Genomic DNA, 26,615 nt, shown 5'->3' with positions numbered 1-26,615 from the left:
TTGATGGATTCCTTTCTCACATTGAGATCCTTCATCCATTTTGAGTCTATTTTCGTGTGTGGTGTAAGGAAATGATCCAATTTCATTTTTCTGCATGTGGCTGTCCAAAGGTTTTTACCTTTCTTATTTAAAAAAAGATTTATTTATGTGACAGAGAGAGACAGCGAGAGAGGGAACACAAGCAGGGGGAGTAGGAGAGGGAGAGTGAGGCTTCCCACTGAGCAGAGAGCCTGATGCGGGGCTCGATTCCAGGACCCTGGGATCATGACCTGAGCCAAAGACAGACACTTAACGTCTGAGCCACCCAGGTGCTCCTTTTACCTTCCTTCTTTCTCCTCCATCAACGCTTTTCTTAACCTCACATTCACTGTAGTCTGGCTTCTATTCCCATCATTCTACTAATACTGCCCCCTGTGACCTATTCATTGCCAATCTTAGAATTTTCATGCTTAGATTACTTAACCTAAGATGTGACCCTACTCAGCACTCAAAATATTTCTTGAAGCTCTCTTTCTGCAATACCTAACATGGCTTTTGTCTCTAGTTCTCCAGTGCATTCTCCTCAGTCATTCTGTTCCTCTTCCTCCACCTGTCCTCTTTTCCAGAGTTCCATCTTGAGCTATGATGACCTCTCCTCCACATGGGTAAGCCTCATCTACAGAAGTTACCCTCAACAATCGTCTATTACTTTATATTCCCAAATCTCTCTCTGCCTAGATCTCTTTACTAAACTACTCCTCCAGTCATAAATATGGATAATACATGCTTTCACACAGCCTCCCCTGAAGCATCTCAAACATGATAGGTACAGAGCTGAACTAGTTACAAAATCAAGCTGAATGGCATAATGACTTGCAATGTGAATCAAGAGGCATAAATATAATATTAATCCACTGTTAAATAATAAAGTCAAGAGAAATTTTAAAAACAGAATAAAAACACAGGAGGAAAATATTAATTACAGCATTATTTAATAACAGAAAAAAAAACTTAAAAGGACTTTTCCTTCTGGGAAGATGGAGTACACAAACTTTCTCCATTCTTCCTGATAAGCAAAAGTAAGACTTGACATTATACACAAAAAACAAACATAAGAAGACTCAAAGTTAAAGAGGAGGCAGTGCTAATCCTTTGCAAATCAAGGAACAAAATTGTGGTGAGTCCCTTGTGGGGTTTTTTTTTCTTTAACCTTGAAAATGCCAGAAATTGACTTGAAAAAGCCTCCAACCTGGAAATGCCAACAGGAGCAAACAAAAAGAATCCCAACAAAAGCATGCTTTTCCTGACCAAGGAACTATGAAAAGGGCAACCCAGAATGATGGAAAACCTTTAGACAATAACCAGTCAAACACCACAAAAAACAAAAACAAAAACAAAAAAAAAACAACCACTGTGTGGGGCACCTGGGTGGCTCAGTCCATTAATGGTCAGACTCTTGATTTTGGCTCAGGTCATTCTGGCTCACCACCCTAGATGAAACCCCACAATGAGTCCCATGTCAGGCTCCACAGATGGAGCCTGCTTATCTCTCCTCTCCCCATCCCTGCCCTTTGCATATGTGTGCTCTCTTTCTCTTAAACAAACAAACAAAAAAAAGCCACTGGAGTCCCACTCACACCCCCACCTGCAAAGTCCCTGTGGGGAATCCAGAACTATATTCTCAAGGCTATAAACATCCCAATGGGATGGTGTCAGAGAAGGCCAAGCAGGGGGCCAGGGGTTTCACCCATGCAGCCAGTAATGAACTCTTGCCTAACAATGTCATGAACTCTTCTCTAATAGTATCAAAGGAAGATTATGTGGGGAAGCCTGCACTTCCACCCCAGCCAGGAGTAATAAACAATGTCCCCCAACATCAGGTTTCAGTGGAGGTTCAGTGGAGAATGTAGACATCTATCTCTACCTGGCAGTAATGAGGCAGCACCTCCACCTTCCTTCTCCTGGCAAAGCAGTATAAAAAAAAGTCAGCTAGAATAATTGGTTTGAGTACGATCCAAAGCCTCAGAACAAAGTATGCAAATGTGCAAGGTTTCAATTAGAAAATCCAAAACCAGGAAGATCTCAAACAGAAAGGCAAAAATAATCAAAAGATACCAACAACACAATGAGAGATGTTAGAATCATCCGACAAAGACATTAAAGTGATCTTGATAGAATATTCAAACATGTTTGAAATAAATGAAAAAAAGTCTCAGAAAAGAAATCAAAGTCTCAGCAAACAAATATGTTTTAAAGAACAAAATGGGAACTTAAGCTGGAAAATAGAATAACCAAAATAAAAAGTCCAAAGGATGGCCTAATAGCAAAATGGAAGGAAAGAAGAAATATTCAATGCAGTGAGAGATAAAACAACAGAAACTACCCAATCTGAAAAACTGAGTGAAATAAACTAGAATACAAGAAAATGAATAGGACCTTAAGGCCCAGAGGGACTATAACAAAAGATCTAAAATTCACATTATCAGAATACCAGGAGAGGAGAGCAAGTGAGAAAATACTTGAAGAAATAGTAGCTGAAAACTTCCCAAATTTGGCAACACAAAAACCTGCAGTCAAGCAGCTAAGCAAATCCTAAAAAGGAAAAAAACCCAAAGAAATCCACACCTAGATACAACATAATTAAACTTCTAAAAACTAAAAAGAAGGTCTTAAAAAGACAATGACAGGGGGGAAAAAAAGCCAGTGACATAAAAATATATTACCTAAAAAGAAAAAACAATTAGAATGACTACAGATTTCTCATCAGAAACCATAGAAACCAGATATGATGCAATTTTTGGGTGCTAAACAAAAAGAATTATCAACCCAGAATCCTATAACCAGAAAAAAAAAAAAAAAATAGCCTTCAGGAATAAAGATAAAACAAATACAGAGACTCCATCACCAGAAGGCTTACTCTAAAAGAATGGCCCAAGAGGTTCTCTAAACAGGAAGGAAACAAAAAAAGAAGGAACCTCAGGAAGGAAGGAAGAATGGACACAGCAAAAATATGGACAAGTATGACAGACTTTCCTTCTCTTTAATTTTCTAAAGTATGCTCGGCGGTTGAAGCAAAATTATAATACTGTTCAATGTGGTTCTATATGTATGTAAAGCACCAAAAATAATTATAAGCTAGGGAGAGTAAAGACACATAAAGAAAGGTTTTAATACTTCGCTCAAACTGGTAAAATGATAATAGCAGTTCACTATGATAGTAGATGGAGATAGTAATAGTACTTGTGGGATTTTAGTATTTTTGTGGGTGTTCTAAGTACAACAGGCTAAAATCTCACAAATACTATTATCATCTCCATTATACTGATGAGGAAATTAAAGCTCAAGGCTGAGAAAGTAACACAGTAGCTAAGTAGTGAATATGAGACTCAATTTCATAGTTACCTGGCTCTAAGTCCTGACACTTTTTCACTACATTAAAAAAGGGTTCCAGGGATTAAATCTTCATTCAAAAGCATGAATGGAGGAAAAAAAAAATTTTTGCACTAACCTCTAACTGAAATACAGCATTTCCTTCAATCAACCACCATAGCAGTACCTGTGGCGGTCACCAACAGAAATCACAGATATCTCATATAACAGATAAATCAGAATAGCATTTACACTCAACGTGAGTTAAAAAGGAAGACTTTCATTTTTAGTATTTCAATAACTGGATTTAAATGTAATCGCTTTCCTTTATAAACCTACATACTTTATATATTTAAAAAACTGTATTCTGAGGAGTTCATACGTTTTACCAGACTGCCAAAAAGAGTCCTTTGTACAAAAAAAATTAAGGAAACCCTGCATGTAGAAAATTTTCCAAATTTTACTTCGAAAGTCCTAATGGACCACAACTCCCACTTGCCACTGGAATGGGAAGAATGGCTCTGTTTTTGAGGAGACGCCAGAGAAAGAAAACCTATAAAATTAAACTATGCCAAAAGAAAAACATTTTCTCAGGGGTGCCTGGGTGGCTTAGTCATTAAGCATCTGTCTTTGTCTCAGGTCATGATCCCAGGGTTCTGGGATTGAGCCCCACACTGGGCTCTCTGCTTGGTGGAGAGCCTGCCTCTGCTGCTCCCCCTACTTATGCTCCTTCTCTCAAATATATAAATACATAAAATCTTAAAAAAGAAAAAACACTTTCTCAAGTTCTCAAAAATCAATACCATTTAAGAGTCTAGTCCTTACATGACACTCAGAATCTACCAAAAAACCACACCATGAAACCCCCAACATACACCATGAATTCATTTGTAGGTAATCTCCAAAAAAAAGGAAAAAGATAATTCAAACCTCTAAATTCAGAAACAAGAACATTAATTCCACCTTCCCCAGCCTTCCACCTCTTACCCACCCCATCCCACCCACTTCCTCTTAAGCACACATTATAATCTATAAATCTAAAGGTGCCCTTAAATGACATGTTTTCAATCAATTTCTTTATGAGAATTAGCAACATCTCAGAATACATACTTTCACATTGGAAAACACAGTGTCTTTTCTCATTCCCATTTTACCTCTCCAAAAAGCACAAGTACCCAAATAAAGGCAAAGCTTTTTAGATGAATAACCACCAAGAACATTTTTTCTAATCCCATGATCATCCAAACTTAGAAATAAAATTCCTTTCTTTCACAAGGCCACCAAAAGGGTAAAACATTTTTTAAAATAAATAATCCTACCCCCCCCTAAAATTATCAACTCCTGAAGACATATGTTCTCAGACCAAAAGTTACCCATTTTATAAATGAGCCAAAAACGTCATCAGTATAGCACAGAGCACAGGTCTAGTATATATAAACTCTAGATCGTCTTTTAATCCTTAGTCACACCTACCTAAAACCACATTATGTGAGCAATCATTCTGTGTATCTACAAATAGTATTAAGAATTTCTGACGGGAAAAGTTAAAGTATCACTTCTTCATACAAGAAATGTAAGGCAAAATTAATCACCAGTTCCTGTAACCAATATGCAATGAGAGGCAGTGCTTTGGAAAATGTTCAAAAATGGTGTAGAATACCTTTAGAAGCAAATCACAACACATTTATACAAACACATCCACACAAAACAGTTTTGTTCACAAATTCAAATATGAACATTTTATTGTAATAAGAATTGTACTCAACTTTTATTTGCCATTTGAATGGCCAGGGGGGAAAAAATTGTTTCCCACCCTGAAGGAAAACCCCTAAAGAATACACTGTGTCTTGTCAACCAAGTCATGAGACCTTGAACATCAAATGAAAAGCTAAGTTTCCATTTGACTACATATTTAAGTCAATTCAGAGTACATTATTGTCCTTCATTAACTATAAAATAACTCAGAAAATGTTTTATGAAGAAAAAATATTAAGAATATGAATACCTACCTCCCAAGTTAGGAAATAAAATATTAGCAACAAGTCTAGAACTTTATCTGTCCTTTGACAATCATATTCCCCCCTCCTCCCCGTCCCTATCCCAAGAGGTAATCAATACAGAACCTAAATCTGTGGTTTGTCATTCTCATACATTTCAACAGTGATATATCCATAAAGAGAATAAACACCTCGACCTTCCGAAGCTGTGTTTACAGAGAGGATGCACTACAAATCTCCGTCCCCACACCAGCTTTCAACAGCGTCTTCATCAATAGTTTTAGTAGAAACCCATCAAGTCATCAAGTGTGTGTCTGATGAAACCTCACTTACTCTTTCCCTCTCCCTCTCCCCAAATTCAGTGTCCACCCCCATTCATACTGGTAACAGTCAGGCAACAGAATTTCATCCATTAAATGAGAATGTATCACTCCTTTCAGTTCCCCTCTAGTAGGTGTTGGGATTCTTGCTCCAATTCGTAGTCTATAGTAAGAAGACTGGTGTGTTTTAGGAGTTGGGAAAACCAATCTCAGCTTTACTGCTTACTTGGTTAGAGAACCTTGGGTAAATTGCTCCCTCCCAAACCTCCATCTCCTCTTCTATAGGATGGAAATAACAATGACCATGATCACCACCTTGCCATCATAAAGGGTCGTTGCTGGTATTAAAAGAAAACCATGTACACAAAAAGTCTCTGAAAACGGAAGTATTACACAAATGCAAAACATCATAAAACGTAAGTATTACTAGGTACTATAAAAACTCTTGAGAATAATTTTTAAAAGTTAAAATGTGGCCAAGTAACTTTTTATAATTCATTAAATACTTTTACTACAGAACTTAAGTATTAACAATGCTGAAATAACACAGCTCTTTCAGTCTATTTATAATGAAATTAACCTCTACAACTGAATAATTTGTTCTAAATTCCACAATGAATCAAGATTCTCACTTTCTTAGAAATTATGATACAATAATTAGAAACTCTATAAAACCCTCCCAAAAAAATTACACATAAATCATGTTTTTAAATGTAATGAACAGTATTGGACCAAACAGGTTTTTTCTTGTTTTTTAAGCAATTTAGAAAACTCCATGGATGACAGGATTTATTTATTAACTATTGTGGGAATGAGTTCCCTACCCCACGAAAAAAGAATATCACACTCTTGTCTTCCAGCTTGGGAAGAGACATTATCAATGTAGGTATGAAGAATATCATGACCCCCATCAAAGTAAGGGCAGTTCTAATATAACCAAAGCAATGAGACATTTATATATTGTATAGAAAGACGTATGGGGACACCTGGGTGGCTCAATCGGTTAAGTGTCTGTTTTCCACTCAGGTCATGATCCCAGGATCCTGGGATCAAGTCCCCATCAGGCCCCTTGCTCAGCAGGGAGCCCGCTTCTCCTTCTGCCTGCCACTCCCCCTGCTTGTGCACTCGCTCACTCTGTCTCCCCCGCTGACAAATAAATAAATAAAATCTTAAAAAAAAAAGTATGAAGACAACTTCTTAAAATTCTTAGGGAAACAAGATAAAACCACCTAATTAATTTTTTAAAAAACTTATAAAGTCATGTGTCAAAGACCTGTAGAATCTCAAAGGACCCTAGATATAATCTAATCTATTTCAGAACCTCCGTTTCACAGATGAAGAAACCAAGGCCAACAAAATATAATATAGATCCTTTCAATGAATAAAGAAAATGTAGTTTAACTGGGGGCTTCTGCCCCTAAAGCAAACATGACTATAAATCAAGCATTCTTTAAGGGGATTAAAAAAACATCCTTGTCACAAAATGTAAAATGGAGACAGCAAGTATAAGAAGAAACACGAAGAAGAAAGTTAGGAAATGATGAAGGAAGAAAGGGCAAGAGGTGAACAATGAGAAAGAGACACAACCTCAAAGGCTCAAAAATAACTAGTTATTAACCTGGCCTTGGAATCTCTACCAACAAGATATTTATTAATCACAAAGGGAAGAGCCATTACTTTTCAGTGATTAACTAAGCAATCAGATTCTGCACGAGTATTGGGCAAAACAGACAACATATGCCCCCCAATATGAGGTACCAGAGGAAAACTTTTCCTTTATATCTCTGTCAAAGCTACACAATTTGATTCTAATGATAAGAAAATATCAGACAACCCAAATTGTGGAATATTTTACAAATAAATTTAAGACTAAAAAAACATGAAAATAAGTGCAATGTGCAATCCTGGATTGGATCCTAGACCCCCAAAAAATTTTCTTTTGTTGGAAGGATATTACTGGAAGAACTAAGCTTAAATAATATATGTTAGATAATAGTATTGTAAGTTCCTGATTTTGGTAACTGTACTAAGGCTGTATTAAAGACTCTTTTTTGTTCTTCAGGAAAAACACTAAAGGGACATTACTTCCACAACTTACTCTCAGAAGTAAAATGTACAGGATACTATGGGAGGAGCACCTATTCCACTCTGGATATTCCCTGGGGAAAGGCTTGCTGGAGATGAACCCTGAGTCACATCTAGAAAGATGACTAAGAATGAATCAGATAAAAGGGCATACTTGGTAAAGGACAGAGGTTCTGAAGAGTTGTGGCTGTGCATTTCACACAGATTGTGACTAAGTGTGATGAGACTGTGTTTCTCCAGACATAATATGCTGCGTAAGAGCAGGAATTTCAAATAAGTATGCACAGGTGCCTGGGGGTTGCCAGGTCTGGAGAGAGCAGCAGTCAAGGCAGCATGCACAGGAGTAATGGGACATGGATCACAAGGAGGCAGGGGAGCAGAAAGGGCAGCAAAGCAATACATTAAACCAAATTTTACTCCCTATTCAATCCCAGCTCTTCTAATTTCAATTAAATGGAGAGTGCTTCAGGAACCTAACCATTTTTTAAAAATGGGGGGGGGGGCCTCAAAGACTTATTAAGATAACTAATCAAATAAAAGTATTTTATTTGGACAAGGTAGCATAATGTAGCCCTTAGGACCCATAGGTGCTTTGCACTCAGAAAATATAGCTTCAAGTCACATCTCTGCCATATTGTGGGATCCTGAGCAACATATTTAACTTCTGAGCCTCAGTTTCCATAGCTATAAAAAAAAGAAACAATAAGCTATAAAGATTAAATGAGGCAATGTTGGTAAAGTTTACAGCATGACATCTAACACACAGAATATATTCAGTATACATCAGACATTATTGATACAAAATATTCTGCATAGGTCCCTGTTCCTTATTAAAAACAAAACAAAACAAAACTTGAAACCATATTATAATTTGGTTACAGTATAAGATAGTAAAATGAATTGTATCAAGTCCAACCACTTTATCAAAAACACAAACTAGGGGCACCTGGCTGGCTCAGTGGGAAGAGCATGCAACTGTTGTTCTCAGGGTTTTAAGTTTGAACCCCATGTTGATGTAGAGATTAGGTAAAAATAAAATTGTTTAAAAAAAATAAATAACCCACAAACTAAACTCTACCTGTGTAAGTACTATACAAGTTTTATAAACCATATTACGGTTTTTCACCTTACAATTCTGCTGAGACTTATTAATATAAACTCAAGGTTAAAATAAGAAATGAGAGCAGTTTCATTATTTAAATGCTCAACTATGTATTTGAGGACATTATTTAAGTTTGGTGCTTTTTTCAATGTTAACTACTTGTACAAATATTTCACAACTGCAACTTTAACAAAAAATTATAAATATGACAAGGCTTAAATCTATTATTCATAATCCATTTTAGCACCATTCTAAATAAACAGCTATGGATAGGCATAAAAGTGAGTAAGTCCTTAAAGTAATTAGTAGGATCCATTTTAAGCAATAAAGTATAGAATATTACAAGGGGTTCCATTTAAAAAAAAAAAAAAAAAAGGAATGTGGGGTATTTTGTGACAGGCCAGTAAGACAGCTGGAACAAAGCTGTTGGAGCGACAGCTGTGTACCATGTACTGTTCATCTTAAACCACAAACTAAAGTAACCCATGTCAGACAACTTCATTTGACTAATCAGCTCAGCCAATGGCGCCTTCCTGAAACTGCTACACAGAAATCTAAGTAAATACGTAATTTGCAACTAAGGAAGAAGAAAAAATATACAAAACATCAGTGTCTTTAAATGTAAAATTAACTGAGACTCACAATCTAACATTATAACAAAATTTTCCATACTATTTTAAAACCCGCTAAAATTATGATCGCAGAACCTGTCAGACTTTATAATGGTAAGAAAATAATCCCAAAACCCAACGTTTGATGAAATTTGTATTACTGATACGTAATCTCACCAATTTCTACTCCATTCTTAAGTTTCAACCAAATGATGTGTTTGACCATATAACACTGCAGCAATTATAGAAACTGTTAAGATTAAGTTATTTGATAGTTAAAAGCAGCTAATTCAAAACAAGTTTGGCAGGGAAATTCTATGCCAGTATATGAAAACAATAAATTCACATAGTACTCAATTAAGCTACTATAACCATTCATTTAAGCATCTGTAAGTCATTATATTATCACAGACCTAGTCCATTGTTCTATATTTCATCTCCATTTTTTCATTCCAAAAACCCATGAACTAAACTTAAATTCTAAACCCTCTCTAAACTTAAACTCACTCTTTTCTCAGTGAGTAAGATACACATCTGTGTATGCTTGCACACCTGGATACACACATAAGGAGAATTTCCCTATATTACTGACACACCTTAATTTCAGAGACAGAAGGGACAAAAATTACAAATTTCCTGTGTCATGTATCGTTTCTACAAGATTTCTAAAATGTTGTATCTATCACAAACTTCTCTTGCAGTTTGACTCAACTACTTGCTTACTATTCTTTTCCTTTTAGCTAACAAATTGCTGACTGTTGTAATCTCAACCACATGTCATCATTTAACCAAAAACAAGGCATTAAAAGAAAACCTACCAGGAAATAAGACAAAAGTAATAAATCTTAAGACCTTACTCTCAGGCTGTTTTACATTTCCTGAGTCAGAATTTCCACAAAGAAATTAAAATAGGACTATCTTCTCCAAAGACTATTTTCAATAAAACTGAATGCTATGGATCAACTACTAAAATTTCTAAAACTCAAGATTCAGTTAAAATGTACACAGGCTATATATAATCTTTCAATTACAGAGAAACTCTGAAATCAAAAATGAAAAATAGTTTGGTACTTTGTCCTCTTCAGTAATCAGCGACTATGTAACCATAATAGATACAACTCATCTTTCTTAAGACCCCTTTTTTCCCCCAACTATTTACTATATCTTGTTTAAGACCTAATACTAACAATAAATATTAACTAATATTTTGCTATATGATTACTTCTATGTAACAAAAGTATTCCTGGTCTATGACTTTCAAAATATATAAAATGTACAAACAAATACAACTAAGCAGCAAACGTTCAGGCAAAATATTCCAAATCTATAAAATACTCTACTGGGGTGTGTGGCTCAGTCACTATGCATTGGCTTTCGGCTCAGGTCATGATCTCAGGTCATGATCTCTGGGCCCTGGGATTGAGCCCTGAGTCAGGCTCCCTGCTCAGCAGGGACTCTGCTTCTCTCCAAGCTTGTGTGTGCTCTCACACTCGTCGTGCGCACGCGCGCTCTCTCTCTCGCTCTCTCGCTTAGTCTCTCTCTCAAAAAAATAAAATCTTAAAACTAAAAATAAATAAATAAATAAAATCCTCTACTAAAATACTTATTTTAAACATTCTAGTGTTTACAGGGTTGAAAACAATGATGCATAAGTGAATCAGACACAGAATGGTTAACTTGTCCAAAACCATAGTCATATAGTGGCTAAACCAAGATCTAAATAAATCTTGACTCACAAAAAGGATTCTCTGCACTACCTCAAGCTGTCTTTTCTCAAATAAGCAGCATGAATTTTTCCAGGTCTAGGAAATCCTTTTAAAAAACAAAAACATGGCAGCTGTGGTGTTTCATTTCATAGACTGCATACAACTATGACAAAAACAACCACAAGGAGTAAGTTTCACAGAAACAACCTCTAGTTTTAAAATAATCTCTACATTTATATTCTCAATGTAGGGGAAATAAAAGAATAAAAACAAATTTAATTAAGCCTACATAAAAAATTTTAAGAAAGAAAATACAAAAAGGATAAAAACAAATTTATCTAGATTATTTCATAAATACATAATCAAATTATACAATAAATGTAAATGGACTGAATTCCCTACTAAAAGACAAAGACTCTCAAATCTGATTTTTAAAGATCACATTAAGTACTGTTCTCAAAAGCTTACCAGAAAACGATCAAAAAAGAAATGTAAGATATAAATGAAGTAAATGCATACAAACAGAAAAGCGAAATGGCAACATAATTTCACAGAATCAAAATCAAGTTTAAACTCCACACAAGATGCTACTAAATTTTAATATTTAAAAATATTAAATTCAATATTTTTAATATTTAATTTTTTTAAAGATTTTATTTATTTATTTGACAGACAGAGATCACAAGTAGGCAGAGAGGCAGGCAGAGAGAGAGAGAGGGAAGCAGGCTCCTTGTTGGGCAGGGAGCCCGATGCGGGGCTCAATCCCAGGACGCTGGGATCATGACCTGAGCCCAAGGCAGAGGCTTTAACCCACTGAGTCACCCAGGCGCCCCTTAATATTTAATTTTAAAAGAAAGATTCAATAATAACATTTTATATACAAATGACATAGCATCAAAATAAAGCAAGGTAAGAAATATGAGAAAAAAATAAAATGCAGTCTTTATGGGGTATTATAATAAATGTATTTCAGGGTTTCACAGATTAGATAAGAAAAAAGGGAAGATAGAGAAGATTTGAATAATATAATAAATTCCATTTTAATAGATTTGAATAAAACTTTGCACCTTACAAGCTACAAATGAATACTGTTCTCTCATGCTCTTGGAATATTTACAAAAATTAATGGTATGTTTGGCCACTAAAAATCCTTAATATTCCAAAACAGAATTTACAGGTCATGTTCTTTGACGACAGCCCAAAAAAGCTAGAAATCCACAAAAGGATCTACTCAACCCTTCGTCAAATATTTACTTTAAAAATTAAGGAGATACCCAAACTGAAATTAAAATTATCTAAAAATGAAAAGTATAAGATTTCATATCAAAGGAAACCATGCAAAATCAGTCCTGTAATGCCTTTCCACAAATCATTAAGGATACTGCAAATATTTTGGAAAATCTCTCACTAAAATTCTTTACAATACCATTAAAAATATACATTATAGGGGCGCCTGGGTGGCTCAGTGGGTTAAAGCCTCTGCCTTCAGCTCGGGTCATGATCTCGGGGTCCTGGGATTGAGCCCCGCATCGGGCTCTCTACTCAGCGGGGAGCCTGCTTCCTCCTCTCTCTCTGCCTACTTGTGATCTCTGTCTGTCAAATAAATAAATAAAATCTTTAAAAAAAAAAATATATATATATATACATTATAACATATAAATTATCTAAAGTACTATTGTGAAAAACAGATGGCAATCAATCTCATTTTTTTAAAAATGCACAATACTGAGGGTTGCTGGGGGGGGATGGGGTAATTGGATGCTGGACATTAAGGAGGGCACATGACATAAAGAGCACTGGGTATTATGTAAGACTGAGAAATCACTGACCTCTACCTCTAAAACTAATAATACATTATATATTAATTGAATTTAAATTTAAAAAATAAGAGAAAAAATTTTTTTAATTTAAAAAGCAAAAACAAAAAGTTTAGGTATGAAATCATAAAAAGACATCTATACACAATACAATACAAAATAAGCATACTTCAGACTAGACACACACACACAAGCACACGCTAACGTTAAAGAAAGGATTCTTTTTCTTCTAAGCCATTTCAATTTCTATACCTACAGCAAGAAAAACCTCTGCCTTGATCTTCATTTTACAGCATGCACACATACACTCAGAATCTCCCCAGCCTCTTCAGTGGCTCAAAGCAGAAAGCTTAGCCTTGAAGGGTAAATAAATTTGAAAACTATCCCTTTTAACCACCTCCAATTCTCCCAAATTATACATCTCAGGAAACCCCAAAATTAACTGCATGTCATAGTGGGCTTAACAGAATTTCACATCTGTTGAAATCCTGCTGATACTCCAAAAATTATCACTCCCTGATATCAACCTGCCTGCCTTTCAGCATCAAAAAAGATTGGGAATCAAAGTCTCCCAAGGCAATTCTGAAAAATAGCCAGTTTTTCACCACCAACACCAGAACAGCTACATTTTTAATACATTATTAAAAACATATTCTACCACACAAGGACAAACTCCTCCCCTGGAAAAAGTTGTTTCCTTACACAGTAACAAACTTTAGAAAATAGTTTTGTGGCCTTAAGAAAAAAAAAAAAGAGAGAGAGAATATTACCACTGGTTAATATCAGACTGAGATATCAAGGGCATTAAATTGGTTTGAGACAGTAATTACATTTCACATCCAGAAAATTTCATCAGTGATACAGAAGGCAAATTTAACAAATTCTCCTAGATGGAGACTATCTTATTCTTTTTGCAGATTAACTTAACACAATATGGTATGATTTCAGAGAATCAATGTATAAATAGTAAGTATTTCATAAGATGACTGAGAAAATGAATAAAAATGAAAAAGAAAACCTTCCCAGACCTGAGAGTGTTTCATCATTTTCCAGGGAAAACTAGTGAACAGAGAAAAAGTTCTTCTCATAATAATCATAATCATTTCGAATGATGAAAGAAGGTTACAAGTATGCAAGGAAAAAATAAGTTATTCCTGCAGAATGGAAACTTGAGGTCAGTCAGCCAAATAAAGGTAAAGAAATGGAAAACAAAGATATGCCTCTATTATTTTAATACAAAATGCTGGGGCCCAATACTTTTACATCCAGCCAAATCATCACTTATCATGCAAAAGTAAATATCTTAGGTATCGTTTCAGTAAAAAGCACTCGAAAGTATTCTCTAAATCCCAATTCAAAATAAAAACTAACTGTTGACGGGGCACCTGGGTGGCTCAGTGGGTTAAGCCTCTGCCTTCGGCTCAGGTCATGATCTCAGGGTTCTGGGATCGAGCCCCCCATCGGGCTCTCTGCTCAGTAGAAGCCTGCTTCCCCCTCTCTCTGCCTGCCTCTCTGCCTACTTGTGATCTCTCTCTGTCAAAAAAATAAATAAAGTCTTAAAAAAAAAAAAAGCAAAAAAAACCGTTGATAAAATCTATTATAAGCACTGAAACCAGTTAGAATGATACAAATGGCAAATAAAAGCAATAACCCTTCATAAGAAAGGGATTAATACCATTATTATTTACTATTATAATAGCAAATTAGAATGCAAAAAAAAAAAAAACCAATCTTTTAAAAACACTGCAACTCACACTATTGGTATATTTAAATAAGGACACAAAATTTGGGACAGGGATAGGTGCAAACAGTGCTAAATTCCTCATTTCCCATAACTGGGAATAAAACACTATTATTCTGTTTTTTTCTAATTAAATATGTTTAAGATTATGAATAATTTTTAAAAGATTTTTATTTATTTGTCAGAGAGAGCACACAAGGAAGGGGATCAGCAGGCAAAGGGAAAAAGCAGGTTTCCTGCTGAGCAAGGAGCCCAATGTAGAACTCGATCCCAGGACCCTGAGATCATGACCTGAACCAAAGGCAGACACTTAACCAACTGAGCCACCCAGGTGTCCCAAGATTATGAATGATTTTAAGGTAAATCTGAGTCATAAAAAAGAGAGCGAGCAAGAGAATCTACCATTCAAATCTACCACAGAGCACAGGGGGAAAATTTTTATGAATACAAGATTAGTGCAAAGGGAGGTCATTATGTTAAAGATCATGGCCAAAATCAGTAGTCACCCAACATAAATTTTTCAACCTTTCTCTCAAAAGATACCTGGCTAGAAAATTAGGCAGAAATTTTCTCCTTAAACAGAAACAAAGTTGGTCCCCTTTTTGTTTCAACTTGGTTTCTTTGGGTTTAATTTCATTCAGCACCTAGCTATACTGATAATGAAAACCAGATTTTGTTAACAGAAGTGAGTAAACAAACTGCTTAACATCATTACCTAAAGCAACATCAGAAGTGTTGGTTTCAATCACTTGGTCAAGGTGATGTAAGCCAGGTTTCCCCACTGTGGTTACTATTTTCTCTTGATAACAGTATCTCATGGACAGGTACTTTAAAACTATATTAATATCCAGCTACTCTAAAATCCACTAGCTCTAACATCTATTTATGATTCTGACTCAAATCAATTGTTATGATGGCCAAATAGTGATTTCCTAATTCACCACTGCCTCTGAGCTTATCAGATTTCTTAAGGAAGAAATTCCTTTCCTCCTTCATTTTTTTATTTATCCCTAAGGATTCACAGACTCCTACTTTATGGATAGTAACCAATTACTATAATTATTTTGTTATATTGTCCCCAAATGAGCCAACGGGGGGAGTCCTTCTGGGTTGGCTGTCTCTTTAACATGTCACCATCATTTTGTTTTTTGAGCACTTCCCTACTTTCTGACTCTACATGATACTTCGAGCTCATTTTCTATTTTTCCCTGGCCTAACCCTGGGATCAGTCATTTCTCTAAGGTTCCTGTTAGTAAAGAATGGTATTGAGAAACCAAGATGTGGCACTAGGTATTTTCACTGCTAATGGGGAGTCACTGTTTCTTTTTTTTAGATTTCATTTTAGATTTTATTTATTTATTTGACAGAGAGATCACAAGGAAGCAGAGAGGCAGGCAGAGAGAGGAGAAGCAGACTCCCCACTGAGCAGGGAGCCCAATGCAGTGCTCGAGATCATGACACCAGCAGAAGGCAGAGGCTTAACCCACTGAGCCACCCAGGCGCCCCAGTCACTGTTTCTAGGCACTCTTAGCAGAGAGAACTGGAAAAAAGAAACACAGATGAATGTATGTGTATTCATATGCATCTAGTTCTGCATCTATAATTTTTAAACCATGAATTTATGCCAGTATCTTCAATTCCAAACTAGCATCAGAGTTGATGCTAACCTTCCCCCCTTCCACAGTGAGAACAAACAGTGAGAAAGTTGGCTCCCATTTTCCAAAATGTATTTACTTATTTGCTTAATATTAATATAGAAAATCATTTCGCGGCACCTGGGTGGCTCAGTGGGTTAAGCCTCTGCCTTCGGCTCAAGTCATGATCTCAGGGTTCTGGGACTGAGCCCCGCATCAGGCTCTCTGCTCAGCAGGGAGCCTGCTTTCCCGTCTCTCTCTCTCTGCCTGCCTCTCTGCCTACTTGTGATCTTTCTCTCTGTCAAATAAATAAATAAAATCTTAAAAAAAAAAAATCATTTCAGAATTGAAAACCCATACCCCTGCGACACACACACACACACACACACACACACACACACACACACACAGCCTATTAACTAGAGTTCAATGTTTGTTTCAAGTACTGGTGTGTCTTTATCCTGAGGACATAGTCCAAACACCAAGTTCAAAAGTTAGGGTTTTTTTCCCCCTTTGGTGTGGTTATGTTACTCATCTGAAATTAGGTTCAGTTCATTTATTTGTTTATATTCCACCTTAGGGTGGCCTTTTTCTTCATCACTTGATTGTACTGGTGTCTGCTGTTTATGGACTGAGTATGTGAAACATTAAACATGGTTCCAAAAGTCACAAAGTATCCTCAGAAAGGTCACCAACCCCATTCTCTCTACCCCTTCACCCTCATTCCTACCCACTCCCTATGGCTAACCAATCTCATTAATCTCTGCTTTATGCACTCAGTGCTGAAAATACCTACTTTCTTATTTCCCCTTCTTTCTTACACTGCACATTATACTGTAGATACTTTCGCACTTTTTTTCACTGAACAATTTATCCTGGAAAGCACCTCCTATCAGTTCATAGAGAACTTTCTTATTTTTTTAATAAGTACATAATGCTCCAGTGGGTAAATGTACCACATTTTATTCAATTCCTCTCCTATTCTGTAAATTGTTTCTTTTTTAAATTTCAAACAATGCTGTAAGCTCATACATGTGTATTTTCATACTCGTGGAAGTGTATTTTCGGGTAAATTCCTAGATCTGGGATTACTAAGTCAAAAGGTAAACACATATACAGTCAAATGTACATCTGTTATATGTCTCCTGATACAGTGCACTAAGAACAACTCATTATTTCTGTGTTATTCCTGCTCCCCCCCAAAATGCATAAGCCAAATTTCCATGAGGAAACAAACTCATATTGAGGGAACTCTACAAATAACTTACACTCTTCAAAAATGTCAATGTCCTAAAACACAAAGACTAAAAAACTGTTCCAAATTAAAGACATGGAAACGTAATGCAGTGCGCATAATTGGAGATTTTCTTATGCTATAAAGGGCATTATTGGGACAACAGGCAAAATCTGAAAAAGCTCTGCATGAAAGCGTAGTAATATATCAACATTAATATCTGATTTTGGTTGTACACTATGTTTATGTAAGCAAATGACCTTGTATTTAGGAAATATACATGGAGAGACTTAAAAATAAGGGGTCACTGTCTTCAATTTACACTCAAATGATTAAAAAAAAAAAAACAGCATAGATTGGGAAGATATAAAACAAATATGGTAAAATGTTAGCATCTGGAAAATCTGAGTAAAGTTTTTTTTTTTTTTTAAGCAACATTGGATGTTACTTTGACTTTTACATCCATACTTCAACTACTAAACATGTACTTACTTGTATACAAAGCTCTCTCTCCTAGAAAAAAAAAAAATCACCATATGAGGTGACGAGATAAGTTGGCGGGCAATATTAAACTACTAATATATACAAACAACAATTTCTGTGACTGTAATATTTTTAATTAAACTAATTTAATGCTTTGTAGCCAATAAACAATCACATTGCTTTTATAAAACACTAAAAACAAAATATAACTTATAAGGTGACAAGGAACTCATTCTATGTCTCCAGTAGCCTAATTTTAGACAACTTATATTTCCTTGTTTCTTTCAGAGCCACACATAAAATAAGTGAGTATATAAATCTTTGTCTTTTTCATAAAAGCCTGAGAGCTGTTTCTCTTTACAAAGTAAAAATAAATCAAAGGTCTACCAAGGACATTACTTTAAACTAAGTTTCAATCCGAAACACAGACTCAGCAACTCTGCCCAAAGTAATTCAAGATCAAGGCCTTGCCAGAAGATTCACTATTAACTCCACAATGTCTACTGACAGTGTGAAAGTGTTTTATTCACTATCACTTTTCAGTAAGGAGGGCATACAGAACTAATACTCTAAAGACACTTCTATTTTTCCTCGGAAGGAAGGAAGGATGTAAGGAAGGAAGGAAGGAAGGGAAACAGAAGGGAGGGAAAGAAAGGAAGGAAAAAATCTTCTTACAGCATCAGAGAATCTGTTTCAATTTTATCATCAATTACTTTGAAAATGGAACCTTCAGGGGCTTCTAGGTGGCTCAGTCGGTTAAATGTCCAATTCCTAATTTTGGCTTAGGTCATGATCTCAAGGTTGTGAGATCAAGCCCTGTGATGGGCTCTAGGCTCAGGAGGGAGTCTGCTTGAGATTCTCTCTCTCTCCCTCTATCCTTCCCCCTGCCAAAAAAAAAAAAAAAAAAAAGAAAGAAAAAAAATGGAGAATTAAAAGGAACTTTTAAAATTAAAAAAGCAATACTGCTTTTTTAAAAATCTCCTTTCAGGGCACCAGTGTGGCTCAGTTGATCGAGTTCTGCCTTCACCTCAGGTCATGATCCCGAGGTCCTGGGAGGGAGCCCGACTCAGGGCTCCCTTGCTCAGTGGGGAGCCTGCTTCTCCCTCTCCCTCTGCCACTGCCCCTGCTTGTGCTCTCTATCAAATAAATAAATAAAATCTTTGGGAAAAAAAAAGTCTCTCTTCCCACCCAGTCCCCCGTTTTAAAGTTACCAGTTTAATTCCTAACCAAATTAACAACTACTTTCACTTCAAAGTTTGCAAAGACCCATATTTCAGCCTCACAAGTGAATTAAAAATCTCTTCCCAGTAGGCAGCTGCCTGTCATCATCACTTTGCCTTCTAATGGTATTATATCAAGGGGAAAAACAGGATTCTTGACCTATTCAACAGAAATGTCCCCACTACACCACTGCAACTTTCCCCATCCCATTAAAGAGAGATGCACATATGTTAGAATGAGTAAGAAGAATGAGTTTTAAGAGACCTCAGGTTAGAATTTCTCTGCTTCTCCTCTAACAAAAGTGGCCATCCTCTTCCTTGCGTGCCTACCACTTCTACACAGGAGTAATCAGCAGATCCAGTTCTGGTGTTACTAAAATAATCTCCAATAAATACCACCATCAGGAGAGGTGCTTTATTTTTCAATACTAAGAATTCATTTGTAAATCACTCTGAAAATGTAAAGCAATAGATGCACACAAAAAGATAAGCCTATAGTTTCAGATTCACAGACATGAGTTATTTTATGTGACTTAAAACTGCAGAGAGTGTCTTCAAGATGTTGCAGTAGAGCACCAATTCCGGAACCTAAACTCACGCCCTTCACACATGGATCAGTTAACTATAACATAATACATGAGTCCTGAAATCTCTTCTAGGATCTCTGCCCCAGGAAAAGTCAATGAAAAAGCATTCAGCGAAAGACAAACTCTGAGTAAAAAGCAAGGTGTGAGTCAGGTCCAGACTAACAGGTTGTAAGACTGACTAAAACTCAACACGTGAGCAATCAACTACCCCCTACACACCTCAAAATCTGACACACTGCTCAATAAAGTCAGGATGCTAAACAAAGCCTAGAAGCTGGGAAATTCCTCTAATTCTATAAAACACATGTGTTCTCTTCTGAGAGTTAGCAGGTAAAGCATAACCCAAAACCCCAATAATTACTCCAAATTTCCCAAAAATCAACTTGCAACTGATAAAAAGAAGTTTCCCCAACTCAAAACAGGATCAACATTTATCACCTAAAGACCACACAATGTGAAGAGGGGAATCTGAGGTTGGGGTGGGAGGTAGGGAGTGCTGAAGCCTTAAGAGACCAGATTATGTGTCAAGCAAAAATGAAGAAATTACAAATTTTGTTTTGGAAGAACAAGATAATAATAGCAGCAAATAAAACCAGGTAACAATTATTATTAACTTACTCTATAGATGGCACTGTGCTGAATGATTTGCCATGTTATTGTATTTATTCCAAAAACCCTAAAGATACTATTATTAGTCTCCCTTTTCAGAGAAGACTCGGAGAACCCAAGATACTTGACTAAAGACACACAGCTAGTTAACTAAATAAGAACCCAGAATTTCAAAAGCACAGAGATTTGTTCACCCAAACTCAACATTTTATGGAGAAAAATAAAACTAAAGCCTTGAAAAGACTGAAAGATTAGGAGATTCCCCAGCATCACATGAGTAGAGAGACCTAGAATCCAGATATGCGAAACTCTCTCCATTTCACTTGGTACAATGTTAAGATCATTTCCTAACTACAATTTACTCATCATTTAGGTATTCTATTTACTAACAAAACTTGAAACATTTCTCAAAAAACTATGAACAGAAACATTAACTCCACATATTTTACACTTTTATACACTTTATGATTTGCTAAATTCATTTTTAAAGAGGAAAAGGCACCTCAATTAAGCAATTATTGCCTTACTTTCCTATTTTGCAGCTCTTCATATGCATAGGTCCCAGTACATCTAAGGTTAAAGAAAGTCAAGACTAAAGACAAAGTCGTTTTTAAATTCTCCATTCCCCAATCTTCTGTATTTTTTCTGCTCAAGATTATATAAGAGAAAAATATATACTGAACACTAAAAAGTGTCATTTCAGAAGACTTAAAAAGTAAATAAAACCAATTTGTGTCATCCTGATCTCCTACAACAAGAACTGACTTCCACTTGTTAAGATTATTATCCTCCTGCCATCTCCTCTCCAATTACCACTGCTAGACAATCACAGCAGAATGAATTTTAATTTCCCAAGAGTCAGACAATAAATAGTGGTTCTATTAAGTGTAGATGATAGTCACTTTAGCTCCATAGTATAAGATTAATATAACAACAATAATGTCTGTAGTCTTTTTATACAGTAGGCATTGTTTCAAGCCCTTGACATAGATCAACTCATTTAATTTTCATCACAAGAGTATGTGGTACTGTGTATTTCCCCAGATTACAGATGGGGAAAATTGAGATACTGAGAGATTAAGTAATTTATCTAAGATTATACTGCAGCAAATGGCAGAGTGGAGACTCCACCCAGGTGGACTGGCTTCTACCTCTGCAAAAGTCCCCTCAGAGTCAGAGCCTACTGCTCCCTTTCACCGGCTCCAGCTCATCTGCCTCTCACACTCCCCTCCTTGCCTGCCTTCTCTCTCCCAACTAGCATATAACTTCCCCCATACTCACATACTCTCTCCCTACCACCAAGCCTATACAGTACTGTTATCAATTCTTCCCAAACTGACTTTTCCCCAATTCTGAATTCCCTTTGCATTTAAATGTGATACAAAATTATATACATAGACACTTACACTAATAGCCATCATTAACTGAGCACACACTATGTGACACACAACAGTGCTAAGGACACTCCCATAATTCAAAAGATAATAAACAATGTGTGATCCCATCCCTTTTGCTGATGATTAAATGGAGACTCAGGGAAGCTGAATATTCTGGCAGTGTTCTCACAACCAATAAATGACAGAGCAAGATAAACACTTACGTTGACTCAAAGCTCACTTTTTCTCCATGTATACATATGTGTGTGTTTCTCATCCACACACGGCTCATTTACTTCTTTCATACCATCTAGGACAGTACTATTCATAAAGGAGGTGTTTCTTTAACAAAAGAATTCTAGAGAATCATTTTTTAAAACAGCAATTACTGTTATCTTAGCAGTTTCTAAAACTATTTTCCAAAAATAAAAGGTTCCAATACCTTAATTAAATAACTTACATATTTAAATACATTCAGATAGTACCTCCTCCACAAAGGACCTAAGTATGTGTAGTTTAACCTTTCAAGTGACACTTTACTAATACTGGAACCCAGAATTCTTTTCTCACTCCTCACCACCACTGCCAGCCCCCCAAGTATAGTCTCCAAAGAAAGGTTAAGCTATAAACTGTTTTGCTTTGCCATCAGTTAAAATCTCTCTTGGCCCTAGCGAAATAGCAACAAGACGATATCCCTGATTCTGCAGCCTGCTAAACTTAAACCAATCTCACCTCTTACTCGGTGTGATTTTTTTTTTTAAACCCACTTAATGAGCATACTGTAAATGCTCATTACATAAACATCTCTTCCTGGACACAAAGGTTTTAGCAGTAGTTTTTAACCCCTTGAAATATTTTAACAGCAACTATTGCTCATTTAGTCAACGTGGAAGGTAACAATCACATTTATGTTACAGTACTCTGTATTTTAATGTCACTCTAAACGTTAAGTGAAATGAAACAAGCCATTCATGTATCCCAGCTGATAACAGATGGATGAAACGGAAACCAGAAATCAATTCTTCACCGAGGCATCTTAACAGTATTCTTGATATAATGAGAATATCTTTGTTACTGTTATAAAGGAGTACCTTCGTTCTCTCCCAGCATACGCCACACCTTTTAGGTTGACAAAAGCAGAGAGACATCTGGGTTTCTCATTTTCAAAATCCCCGAAAAGATCACTCAAACCTCTTAACAAGAGCAAATCCTAAGAATGAAGAATTCCACCGCCCTCTTCTTTACCACAAGCTCTGACTTTCGCCTCTACCAACCAGAGAGAGCTGGGAGTGGAGGAGTGGGTAGTTGGAACAGATAGGGAAGGCACGCCCGGGTCGGTCATCTCCTAGCCTGGCCCATCCCAAACTTCACCTTGGCAAAGCGAGAAGCAGGAAGGCACCAGGAATTCCTAGGAAATGGTCTCACCCCGATCGGAGAACATTCTTAACTTCCTCGAAGCCACCATTTCCCTCGGGCATTATCACACACTCCCACCCGGACATATTACCTAAGAGATTACTTAAAAGAAAAGCACAAACACACACAAAGAGAAACACACAGCTCGAAGCCGGCAGCTCGGGCTCAGCGTGCGCGGAGAAACCCGCAAACCACGCGGAGCTGCGGCCAAGTTGCTACCGCGATCTCACCGACGGTGCAGGAGGCGGCCGCAACGGCTGAAAGCCCAGCGCGAGGGGCTGCAGCCCCGCACCCGACGCCCCGAGACCCAGCCGCGGGGCAGGAAGCCGGGCGCGGCGGCGCAGCCTCCCGGGAGGCTCGGCCCAGACCGGAGCGATAAGGTGGATCGGCGCTTCCCACCCTGCCAGCTCCGCCCTCCCGGACACATTCCTGAGAAGCCCGACTCCCCGGACGCCGACCAGGGCGCCGGGCAGGCAGGAGCGCGGCGCCACCGCCGCAGGGCAGGGGGGCAGAGCCCGGCCCGCACCACCGCCCCCCCAATCGCCCCCTGCCCGCGCGGCGCCTCTGGGGCGGGGTCGCGGCAGCCGCCCCGCCACAGGTAGCGCGAGCCCGCGCCCGCCGCCGCCCCGGCGCCCCCGGCAGGCCCGCTCCAGGCACCTGGATGAACTGGATGGTGAGCGCCGACTTGCCCACGCCGCCTCCGCCGACCACCACGAGCCGGTACTTCTCCTGGCCGGAGCCGTCCCGCCAGCCGGCCGCGGCCATGGGGACGCCGCCGAGCCCGCCCGGCCACGCCAAGCCGCTGCCCGCCCTAGGCCCGGCTCCGGAGACGTGTGCGGCCGGCGGGCTGCGGGCGAGCGGCGGGCGGGGGTCCCGGGCGCCGGGAGCTGCCGGGAGGGCCGCTCCGGGCGGCAGCGCGGCGCCCGGGCTGGCCGGGTCCCGCCCGAGGCGCGGAGGAACGGGAGGACCGCAGGGGCCAGGGGCGGCAGCGGCCGGGGGGCGCGCGCTCCTCCACACGTCTCCGCAGCGCCTGCCGAACGCTGCCTCCAGCGCCGCTACAAATGGCCGTCTGGGGGCCGGGCTGCGAGGCTGAGATGCTGCATATGCATGAGAGGGCGGGGCGGGGCGGGGCCGCGCTGGCCTGGGCTGAGACTCCGGCGCTGACCCCTGGCGGCTCAGACCCCCGCGGACCCGCCCCTGGGGTCCCTCGACAGTGAGAGTGAGTTGAGGGAGCGCGGGAGTGACTGTGAGGGTGTAAGGTGTGGGAGTGAGATTCAGGCGCTGACAGAGGGCGACTCAGACCCCCGCGACCGGACCCCTCCGATCCCTTAACAGTGAGTGTGCGTGTGTGTGTGTGTGTGTGTGTGTGTGTGTCTATGCGCGCGTGTATACGCGCGCGTGCGCGTGTAGGAGGAGTGGGTGTCAAGTGGGAGCGGGAGGAAGACAGTAGACGGAGTGTGACCATAACTGTGCAATGTCAGGGATTGTCAGGGATTCCGTGGATGAAAAAATACAGTATGTGAAGGCATTGTGAAAAAGAGAGCTGTTGTCATCTTAACTCAGTTTTTGTAGGAGAGTAAATATCCTGTTTTAAGAATACAGATGGTGACGGTGATTGTGTGAAAAATAGTGTGTGACAGTGATTGAGGATCGGAACTGTGTCACAGTAGTTGTGTGTGTGATGGGTTGCAGCGGGGAGGGTGGGGGAGGAACGTGACAGTGACTGAGTGAGCATGGGGGATGTCACAGTGATTGAGGGTGCATGGATGAGAGTAAATGGGACAGGTTTTGTTTATGTCAGGAGAGCATCCTAGTGGCTGCATTTATGTGTGAGAAATATGTGGTCATTGTCTAGAGGAGTGTAAGTGAGAGGTTAGTTTGTAATTATGGACACAGTACATACCAGACATTTACCCAGTGCTAGAGATCCTCTCCTGAACAAAGCCGCATCCCTGCCCTCAGAGAACTTATAGTCCAGTGGGGGAGACAGCCAGGACAACGACAAAATTATCAGGCATAATGATAAGCACTGTAACCATTAAGCACCATGCAGCATGTGTGCCCATAGCAGAAGCATTCCCCCGAGAGTTGAGTGGTCAAGGAAGGCTTCCTAAAAGATCTGAAGAATAAATAATAGAGACAGGTGAATAATTAGAAGAAAGGTATTCCAGAGAAAGGAAAGTGCGTGTACAAAAGTCAGAGCTCAGAAGATAAGAATTATGTCATGTGATTTGGAATGTATTGGGGAAGTTTGCATGCCAGTGATTATGAGCCGAAAGGGATTATAGGGGCATTGGGTGGTGTAATTGGTTAAGCCTCCAGCTCTTGGTTTCTGCTCAGGCCCTCATGTCAGGGTATTGGAATCGAGCCCCACCTTGGGCTCCCCGCTTAGTGGGGAGTCAGCTTGCTATTCTCTCTTCTCTTTGCTCTAACCCTCCCACTAGTTCTCTCTCTCTCTCTCAAATAAAGAAATAAATCTTTTTTTTAAGTGATTATCTATGTGTATGGCAGTTTAACCAAATGTAGCAGGAATCACAGCTCTATGTAGAGGTAGTATCAGGTAGTAGAAAAGGCCATAGGCTCTGGGGCCAAACTGTCTGGATTCAAATCCTAGCTCTTCCACTAATGTTGGGAACTGAAACTCTGTACCCCAAGTTTTGTCTTTCCTAAGGACAGTAAGGCTACTTACCATAAGGGTTGTTTTGTTGCTGTTGTTGTTGTTGTTTTTCAGCAAGAATAAAATGAGTTAATACCTAGAAGGCACATAAAACAGTGCCTGGCATGTAGTAAGCTTCCATCACAGTTTTGGAACATGAGGGCGAATTCTTGGACACTACCTGGTGACTTCCTTGGAACCGACAGAATACAGCAGAAAAGATGCTATATAACTTCCAAGGCTAGGTCAGAAGAGGCCATGCAGCTTCCACCTGTTCTCTTGGGATTCTCACTCTGGGAGAAACAAAGTAAGAAGTTTGGCTACCCTAAGACTCCCATGCTAGCAAGGCCACATGTAAGCATGCAAGTCAGAGGTCCAGCTGAGCTCCAGTAGACCTCCAGCATCAACTGCCAGCCTCGGGAGACATCTTGGATACCCAACACTGCCGAACCTTCACCTGAAGGCAGTCGCTCCTGACCTCTGAGAGACCTGCATGAGAGACCCCAGACCAGCCCTTCCTGATCCACAAAATCATGAGCAAAATAAAGTAGTAAACTGGTTGTCCTTCTCTCACTTTTTCATTTGGAAATTACTTCCATGTGTAAAGTATAAAGTACACCCTTACACCACCTTTACCCAAATTCCACTACTGTGAACATGTTACCCCCCTATT

At 38.8% G+C, this 26,615-nt stretch overlaps 1 protein-coding gene across 1 annotated transcript in view; it reads right to left on the bottom strand.

Moving 5' to 3' along the window:
- LOC111159398 (RAS related 2) overlaps positions 1 to 24,172 on the bottom strand; it is a 70,702-nt gene extending 46,530 nt beyond the window's left edge. Inside the window, exon 1 of the mRNA XM_022521822.1 lies at positions 23,944 to 24,172. Within this exon, the coding sequence (XP_022377530.1) occupies positions 23,944 to 24,051 (108 nt within the window). The 5' untranslated portion in view covers positions 24,052 to 24,172. The remainder of the gene's footprint in view (positions 1 to 23,943) is intronic.
- Positions 24,173 to 26,615: the final 2,443 nt, after the last annotated feature.

The sequence above is a fragment of the Enhydra lutris genome, unplaced genomic scaffold (assembly GCF_002288905.1).
Source record: "Enhydra lutris kenyoni isolate GAN:26980312 unplaced genomic scaffold, ASM228890v2 scaffoldscaffold68, whole genome shotgun sequence".
Lineage (NCBI taxonomy): Eukaryota > Metazoa > Chordata > Mammalia > Carnivora > Mustelidae > Enhydra > Enhydra lutris.
This window is presented reverse-complemented; position numbering and strand designations above follow the sequence as displayed.